The sequence below is a fragment of the Cephus cinctus genome, unplaced genomic scaffold, assembly GCF_000341935.2.
Source record: "Cephus cinctus unplaced genomic scaffold, Ccin1 Ccin1_scaffold0494, whole genome shotgun sequence".
Lineage (NCBI taxonomy): Eukaryota > Metazoa > Arthropoda > Insecta > Hymenoptera > Cephidae > Cephus > Cephus cinctus.
This window is the reverse complement of record NW_014333166.1, coordinates 311,178-320,793: the sequence shown is the minus strand read 5'-3', so window position 1 is coordinate 320,793 and position 9,616 is coordinate 311,178. Positions and strand designations below refer to the sequence as shown.

At 45.1% G+C, this 9,616-nt stretch overlaps 1 protein-coding gene across 5 annotated transcripts in view; it reads right to left on the bottom strand.

The window, feature by feature from the left end:
- LOC107268204 (headcase protein) overlaps nt 1-9,616 on the bottom strand; it is a 131,330-nt gene that overhangs the window by 6,834 nt on the left and 114,880 nt on the right. For all 5 annotated transcript variants that reach the window (XM_015740735.2, XM_015740737.2, XM_015740738.2 and 2 more), the window contains one exon: nt 338-526. In XM_015740735.2, coding sequence (XP_015596221.1) covers nt 338-526 — 189 coding nt within the window. The remainder of the gene's footprint in view (nt 1-337; nt 527-9,616) is intronic.

The following is a 9,616-nucleotide window of genomic DNA, read 5'->3' as shown; positions in this document are numbered from 1 at the left end:
AGAGAGAGAGAGAGAGAGAGAGAGAGAGAGAGAGAGAGAGAGAATGGTAATCAGCAGTACGAGAGAAACTCATAGTCCCACTCTCAAAGCCTGGAATTGCCTTAATGGCCGTGTGTTTGTTCTCATAACTTTGGTAGCCCAGACTAGACGTGCCTCCAAGAAGAGCACAACCTTGCAAACTCAAACGAATGAATCTCCCTGTGCCAAGCTTCCCATGACGTAAGGCGTATATTCTATTTCTCTCAATTTTCCATGAAATTTATCCAGTCAGTCGCGCCAGAGTTCCTCTGGCCAAATAAAAAAAACAAAAGGGAAAAAGGATCCAAAGTATACTCACTTCAGCACAGGCGTGAGAGTGCTGTCGCGGCGACAGGAAGAAGGTACCATCTACCAAGGGATACCTATCGAAGACTAGCATGGCCGCACGACAGAGAACGCAGGATACTCTGGACCACTGAAGAGCAGCCAGCGTCGATAAGATGAAGCATCTCGTATCGTCGTTACCATGATTACCCTCGTCTTCCATCTGTAACAGAAAATAAAAATCCGAGCCATTAAAGACTGAATCACCAAAGGATATGCGCAATGCTGACTTAACGCCTAACATTGTATACGTATATGTATAGATATATACACGAGGACTGCGAGTAAAATTGTAAAATGGGGATGGGGATGCAAACTCCAGCTCGTAATCGTAATCTGAATATTCCATTCTCGTCTCGCGGACTCATAAGCCGTCGGCAATAACGTGGCGTTGTCAACAAAGGTTCACCCACCACCCCCATCATCGTCGTTAAACCTTCATGGAGGAAACTAACCTTCTACCTTCTACCTTGCAGACTTCAGGTTCGCAGTAGAGCCGGGTTAGGGGTTCCGACTTTAACAGCGATGCCGGGCTGAGCGGTAGGGGCAGAGCACGGCGGGGATATTTCAGGAGACCCAGACATTTATATCCACCGTAAATAATACTGATCATAAGCTTGCCTAGAGGTTGGCTTGTCTCGTGTATGAAGTGGAAAAGCGTGAAACTTGGGTCATGTGTAAAATTGTATGGAAGTGGAAAGTGAAGCTTTACGTGACTTTGGGGTTTGCCGAGGAAGGCGTCGACGTAAGTGAATTTAATTGCTGGAAGAGGCTGTGGACTTAAGGGACGTCTGGTTGCTTTGCGCGAGTACTCGGTGTATTCTCTATGTAATTGGGAGCTGGAGATGAGGAGGGACGTAGGCGGAAGAAATGAATATCGAAGTTTCCTTAGGTGCCGCTTCGCTGCCTCTAATTATCCAGTGGATGCTGTGTTGACGTTACGTTCACGTGGTGCAATAATAAATTGAATTCACCATCCGGCCGTTCACATCAACTTATACATCCTGTGCGAGCGTAACGGCCTTTTAGTTCATACGTTCATACGTACGACAAACACGTGTGGATGCGAATGAGAATAAATTTGCCACATTTAAAGATGGTTCTGATGAATTTTTTTTTAATCTTCGTCTTCTATCTCTACCCGGTACTCCGCTTACTCGTGTCGATGAAAGACAGATTTCTTTTATCTACCAAATTGAATAATAATTACATCCTAAAAATCCCACGTTGTTACTCGTCGAGTTCGAGTGTTTCCTTTCTTTCTCGATCCTTGAGAAATATTCTCGATGGACAATAGAAAATGCCTGAGAGATCCTTCGTGAGATAGGTCTGTCCCGAGGTGAAGAGCAGGAGTGAGTATCCTGCCAAGGTTGGACCGATATTACACGATGAGGTAAAAGCTATAGGAGAGAGAAGGGACCGGCCTTGTATTTATTTTAAAGAAAGCTACAGGGGGGCTGGAAATACCCTGCGGCCGCAATAGGAAGTCCAACGTTTAATCACGATTGTCACGAGTTCTTTTGAGCTGTCGCTAATGGATCCGGAGTACAAATAGAGGAGTAAAAGTCCCTCGTGTCCCCCTGAGTATTTTCCTCTTTTCCCCGCAAAGCCCTTATTTCCCCATTTCACCTTTTCCTTCGTCCCACGACTTTGCTACTTCTCTTCGATTGAATAACGCCCACGTCATTTCCCCATCAATGACTCTCATTATCGTCCTCGCTACCCTTAGTCCATTTGCCTAGGATCCTGCCAATAATCGTCTGTTCCTCAATTAAAACTCCATTTTAGAGAATTTAATAAAAATCGATCAGGCTCCACACTTTAGGCTTAGGTCTAGACGGACTTTCGTCAGACCTGGGTCAGACCTCACAGATCGCATCGGCACGAAGGATCCTTTTCTAATGCATTACTCTCATCACGTTCTCGTATATCGAAGATCGATTCTACCCTTTTCGTTTCCTCGTCTCTTCATCCTCCCTCTTCCTCGATCCACTTAAGTTTCCCAAAGGTTGTCTCGCACTATCGAAGAAAAGCTTTCATCGGTTCGTTCACCTGAGGTAAAGCTGCGTCCTTGGACACCAGCTGCCGAATCAAATTCCATTAAACGATCGGAACTTTACGACTGGCTCCAAGTACTCGGTTTGGTGCCGCTACGTTTACCGCTTCTACGTCGCGGCGCGCAGCGTCGGGGTTTGAGCTTCTTCGTGCGGGATCGACTCGTTTATATCGCGGTCGGCACCGTTAAATAAACCGAACCTATCGAGAGTGTTCTTTGGATGGTAAATGGAAACCCTTGTCTATACGATCTGTACCTTACTATACGTGCACGTACTATACCTTATTCTTGTCCTTTACTCTCTTACGTCCCTTAGCTATAGCCATGCTCCCCACCCTCTCTCTCTCTCTCATAATACTTGTATATAGTATACGCAGCTGAAACGTATATACGAGTGAACTGGTTCGTTTTTATTCTAAAATAGTCGACGACACTTTGGCCAACAGTTTTACGGTCTAAATGTCAAACGCTCTCGTGATTCGTTGCGAGTCTACGGAGTAACGCGTGATAGTAGATATAACGTAGTAAATGCGGGGAAGCAATAACGTTAACGCCTTTCGAGGGAAACTGTGACAGGTTTGATTTCCGGCGAATCTAATCCCGATCCCATCTCCCTAAGTGATTGCCTGGTAGCCCTCCCGTCCCCGTTTAGTTTGCGCGTATCGTAGATTTTCTCACGCGCTTAGGGAATACCAAGGCGGGCGAAAGGGGGAATCTTCGAAATTTCCCTCACTACGATCTTTGACGAAGGTTTGTTTTTCTCCCCGTAAGGCGTTTGTGTCGCGTCTAGTATTTTTATTCTTTTTTCTTTCTCTGACCAGATACACTTAACGAATTTAGCAGACAACAAAACGGTGGAAACATTTGAAACGAACTAAATCCTAAGAGATCCGGCACACGGCACTCGACTCTCCAAATTGCGTAAATGGCCACTTTCCACTTTGATGTAAGCGGATTTTACGTAGAGACCCTACAAAGGCCTTCTAGGAGTTCCGATTCGAGGATGAGCAAAATTACTATGTCCCAGGATCCGGTAAGCTCTCTGCAGTCGACTCGCATTGACTCAAGTCAGTGTCGCCAACCTTGGTGAGACGCGAGTCTCGACTCAAATCCAAAGTCCAATGCGAGGGTGTCGAATCCTTTTAAGCACGGCCGAAGGATTCGGCTCTATATAAGATGTGGTTTAGCACCCTTGGCTTTGCTGCCCTTGTCCCCCCGTGTAAAACTAAGACGATTTCAGCCTGGAGAAAATTCCCAACTCCCATGGGTTCTTTGGAGGGGGGGGGGGTCCCGTGGTCGATCAAACAGTCGGTGGAGAGTTCTCTGAGAAAATTGCACTGGGGATGCTGCAAGGATGGGTTTCGTAATGAAAAAAAAAAAACTATTAACGAAAAGTCCGACTGATCTCATGTCGGATGAAATTAAGTGTCGACACCTATGAGACAAAAAAGAAAAACTATGATGCATGGATCTAATTTTTATTTCGACTTTTTCTAACAACCTTCTGGGAGACACTCATAATCTTCATCTCTCTCTGGTGAGTTTACTACAGGAGGAGCAGCTTGTTCAGTCGCAAAAATCTCCCCAAGGAATGGCCACGTTTTTCGTCATAAATAATATAAGGTCCAAGAGGCGTAGCTGCGTTGGGCCTCGGCCGAGCAAACACGTCAGGACAATCGTAACTCCTTTAACTCAACGATTTACGAGCACGAGACGAAAATATGTCAGCGTGATCCGCTGACCGGAAAATACGTGAAAGCCCAAAGTGTTACAACTTCGAAAAGTTTTATCCCGCAAGGGATGCTTGACGTTGACCCACTCTTATTCCTTACAAAATAAACGGCATCGGAAAAAAAAAAAAAAACTTCCCTTTGTCTCTCTTCCTTCCGTTCTATGCGCCACTTCCGCTTTCCTCGTGTTCTTTGCCAATTCCTGTTGACAGTAGTGGTAGTCGAGTAAGAATACATATATTGTACTTTACTTTGACATGGAAAGTCTGAATCAATAATCTCATGGTCGGGACCTAGAAAACGGAACATTGAAAAAAAGTCCAAAAAGACGCGACTAAGAGTGAAAAAACAGAATATGAGCAGAATACGGATAAAGAATACAGAGAATTCCAGAAACAAGGGATCAAAGGTACCGAAACTTTGGAACTTTTTATTCCCAAAAATTTCACTCCAATCTTCTATTCAGTAGAACAGAAAAAAATTTAGACGAATTACGCGCGAGATGAGAGAGAGACAGAGAGAGACGGAATATTCGCCAAGTAAAAGAACCCCTCGGCAAATATTCGAACCGTGTAACGTTTCACTGCCTATCTTTAAAATCGCTATAGTCTTTCCTGTCCTCCTTTTAATTTCTTCTCTTTTCTCAAACGGATCGTCTTATTAAAAATATCTACGAAACAAAAATTTCAAAATAACGTTGCGACTTCGACATCTGCTCATACTATAGTACGTAGCACGGTACTACAGTTTTCAAGTATGTAACTTGGTACACGCTAGAGCGAGTCTCCCGGGTATTACAAGATTTTTATTTTTAATCCCATTCCGTCTTACCGCTTCTAAGCGGCTTACTCTCGATTTCCGTAGCAAGGCGATTACATCTAATTGCGATTGAAGAGGGCAGGAGGTGAAGGAGAAAAAAAGAGCTTCATATTCCTTCACCGAGTCACTCGGGCATGAAATTCAAAGGATCAGTCCCGACGTTTTTTCATTTCTCAATCAATTTCTACTGTCGGTTGAATTCGCGTCAGGATAATACGTCATTGTGCTATTATCATTATGCAGAAGTTGGCGTGAGACGTATCGCGTGTAAATCCAAAGACTCGCTTTACGTCGTATTTAAGTCTATGACGCATTTACATGTTTTCGGGCAACTACCTAGGGTCGCTACGTTAAAGCAGAGAATCGCATTGCAAATTTCCTGTAATATTTGCACGCATGTTCTCCAATACGGCACATACGTGCTGTCTCATAGAAACGAGTACAGACATTGATGTATGATGCACGCAGTCCCCCCATGCCATCGCTGCATTTACTGCCTTGGTCGTTTGGCTGGTGCCCCCCATAGCTATTAATTATGCAATGCAGAAGGGTTGTTCGTTCCGCACGTACTCAAATTATTGCAGACACGGTGTAGGTACGCTCGTTGGCGAAACTGAAATCACGTGGTTTTCTTTTGCAAAATCCTCAACCACAAATTCCACGAGAGCAGCACGTTAACGTTGCTCCTTCTACCTCATTTTACGTAATCCATCATCCTTTCCAACTTCGCCAAGAATTTATCCTAGAAACTCCAAACAAGTTATCGTCAAGATTTGCGAAAAAAAAAGGAAAAAAAAAACAAGACAGACAACAGATTTTAACAGACACGCATAGTACAGGCAATGTAATAAAAATTCCGGGAGATTATACCCGGCCCTTCGAAGTATCGCAAAGTGGAGACAGTAACATTTGGCGGCAACTGTACAAGCATGGAATTACGCAATGGTTGTTTTGCATAGGGGTATATGTATGGGGAGGGGATTGAGAGGACTTGGCAAATCGATAGTACGAAACTCGAATATATACGCGTGGTGCACGTGCTGTCAAAACCCCTCTGCGATTTGCAGCAGATAACAGCCAGTGCCGTCATTGGAACAGCTCTCAGAGATTATAGGTGGATTTGGAATATAAAAAAAAAAAGAAAAAAAAAGAAAAATAGGGGGCGCTTTCAAAGCTTTCGACGCAGGATGCGTATTGTGCCCCCTCGTTCTACCGAAAGGAGATTCTTTCTGAATGAGAAAAAAAATAAAAATAAAAATAAAAACAACATCGAGCACCTACCTACCTCCCTGTTTGCAAATCTGTACGATGGGCGCGAAGCACTGCGTTTGATCAGTAAATTCGAACTTGATTTATACTGATATCGACGTCTACTCCCGATAGCCACGAATCGAGGTAATACCAAAAGATGAAAGGGATGGAGGTCAAAGGACGCGAAAGGGATGAAAATATGAAAAATTAAAAAAGAAATGAACAATAAGGAACGTGGTAATGCTGAGAGTAGAAAAAGCAAATAACGTCGTGACGTAAATTTTACGAGAATCTCCACGAGCTCCCTCGTGTTCTCTTGGGCAAGAGAAATTAAGATAACCCTTGTAACGAAAAGCAGTGTAGCGTCGCGTAATCAGAATTAGGGAGTAAGGAGCTCAAAATCTCTTTTTTAGATTTTAATATCGTGTGGCCCGCTCGGTTGCCAGCTCACTGACCTGTAAAGTATGCCGAGGGTCGCGAGACCGACGCCGGGCGTCGTCGCTTTCATTCCGCACCAATATGAAAATAAAATTCAAAGCGGTTTTGCACAGGTGCCCACCAGCGCACATCAGGACGCGTGGTTAATTAAAGAATTGAAATTAAAGCCAGATCGAGGTACAACCAGGTACTCTCCCTCTCTCTCTCTCTCTCTCTCACGCGCACATTGTCTGAGTCTTTATAGCACTCTCGTACATTCAATTTTCCTATCTTCATACCTTCTCTCTCTGCCCAACTGCACTGTTGGTCTAGTATGTAAAACCTGTCATGCGAAGCCCAGTAAAAAGCATAATAAAAATATCCCAGAGCACGTGGACCGAGATATCCGTTATAAGCGTTTTATCTGTCCTACGGACCATTGGAGAAATCGGTACTAGTCGGACTATCGCGAGTCGTAACCTTAAAGCTAAGAAGAGGAAGAGTGGGAGGAGAGATGGGTGAGACGCCCTCGTTAAAATTTGACGATAAGCCTCGGGCGATTCGCAGGTAACGACGGTCCGCGTCCAATTTTTAAACTTCCATCCAGTCAGCCCGCGACCCAGCAGCATTATACGTCATGACAATGGGGGAATCCCCTTTTTACCAACGGTTATCATACGACGACAACAGACAAATAAAATAACGACTGTTTTCATATTGCTAGAACTTTTCTTGGTCCATTCTTCGTCATAGTTTCTCTCGTTGATTTTACTCTCTCTCTCTCTCTCTCTCACTCTCTCTTCCCTCTTTCTCCCACAAAGTGACTAGAAAAACGAGTAAATCTGCCGGAAGGAGAGACATTTCGCGTTCATTGTTGCGAGCTTAAAGTGACTGGGCGATGAGTCGCTTCCGCTCGTTAGGTCCCATGCGTATATATTAAGGGAGAGATATTATACAAGAGCGATTGAGATCAGGCCCTACTTGTGTATAACATGTGTCTTGTGGAGGTAATCATATAGCACTTTTCGAGTCCCGTTAACATCCGGAAACGGCAATTTTCGAGGAAATTTTAATTAAATGGGAACTCATCGAAGTTGAACGAATAATTTCGCAAGGATCCCCCCTCCATCTGGCGGGGAATCTTTCGAACTTCTCAGGTAACTTCAAAATTGATTGCCGATTACGGTTAACGCATCCTATGGGGATTCTATGGTATTTCGAAGCTAGATGGCGCGTCCATGTGAGATAGGACAGGAGGGGTAGTCGGTAAAAAAACAGCAAAAAATGTCTACAGGGTTACAACAGAGTTGCGCAATCCCTTCGAATCTTTCTCTGGTTCTCCCCCTTTCCACGTTCTCCCTCGTCGGACAGAACGCGGGATAAAGAGAGATAAAAAAAAAAGGAATCGCATCTCGTAATTTCTGCGGACATAAAAAAACGCTAACGAGCCCTCTATTTTCGGTGTCGCGTATTTTTCGAGTAAGGCCACACAAAAAAATACATTCATCCAGATTCGCCCCCCTGGTTCGCAACTCTCTCGTGGCTGTCGTCACGCTTCTTCCTTTTTTTTCCACTCTTCTTCATTCTCCTCCTGCTACAGGCTTCGTCTCCCTTCGTTTCCTCGCCATTCTCATCGGGATCCCATTCTTCTTTTCTTTTCTCCTCCTTCCTCCTCACATTCACTTTATCTCTTTCTCGTTCCGCTTTGCATGGAAACACGTGGGCGGATAAGAGAGACCCGTTAAAATGGTGCTACGAATTCGCACACACGAGAAGCAAACGGGCTTCCTCGATACGATATATAGTATCGCCTCGCGTGTCGTGACTGTATACCCGTAGGCTTCCCGCTGCGAGAGAAACCCGCCTTTATAAATCAACCACGCACCGCTGAAGAGGTTAAGGATAGCCCCGACGGGGATGCCCGCAGAGTGCTAAAGGTTAAAACTACCGAATGTCGTAAGAGCGGGGGACCCACTGTCGCTCTATGAAAGTAGAACTTGACAATTTATGGTTTTATATAGGAAACCATAGAAGGATAGATGATACGCAGTAACTATAAAAGAGAGGAAAAAAAATGTAACGCAAAAGGAACTGAGTCCAGTGAAAATGTACGGGACGGATATATTATCCCTAGGTGTCCCTAGGCATCCCTGAGGTACCTCAAGAAACGACAGGATAGCAGAGACCACAAGAATATTCCTAGCTTGCAGCCGCAGAATGGACAGAGCTTCGAGACGCCGCGACGCACGGCGCCGTGTGGCGTCAGGTGAAACGATCCTTGGAAAGTGTGGATCAGAGTGGCACGCCGCGTCTTCATACGTCTGGTATCTCAACCTCGGCGCGTAACAGGATCAGGGAAGACAGGCACGGGCCGAGTCTGGCTCGCACGAGGCAGACGTAAACTGCCGAAGAGAATTCTGCCGAGTTTAGGCCGCGTGCCGCTGTGTTCCCTAGTGACTTCGACTGCTGTACAGTCCGTAGTAGAAATTCCCTAGGGGCGTAAAAGCTTTGCGAAACAATGGACACCTTGTTACCTTTCTTGTCTGTCGTTGTTCCTCGTCCTGCTACGTTCTCCATCTCCGAAACGTTCCAGTCGGTCGACTGCCTGTACAACCAGAGCACGTTTCGGATAACGGCGGGACTCCCGAGTCTTGAGACTTTACCAATAGTTCAGACTGCCGAGGAAGTTTCTTGTCAAGCGGGAAGACAGCGTTATTGGAGACACGAGATTCCAGACACCATTATCGTTAATTCATCATTGAACTCGGTGCCTCGTAGTTATCAAGTCTGATAGATATACATAGTCGATGCTGGAGGTTGATTAGATCGAGGCTTATGATACTTTGATAGGGATGATTTTAGTACAAGAGACTACGGCATCGGGATATGCTCCTTTGTTAGTGGGTGGCAGGGGGGTAAAATCGAAAATAGTGTGCTGGCTAGGAGTTCAAGTACCAAGTAGCCACCCCCCCCCCCCTGG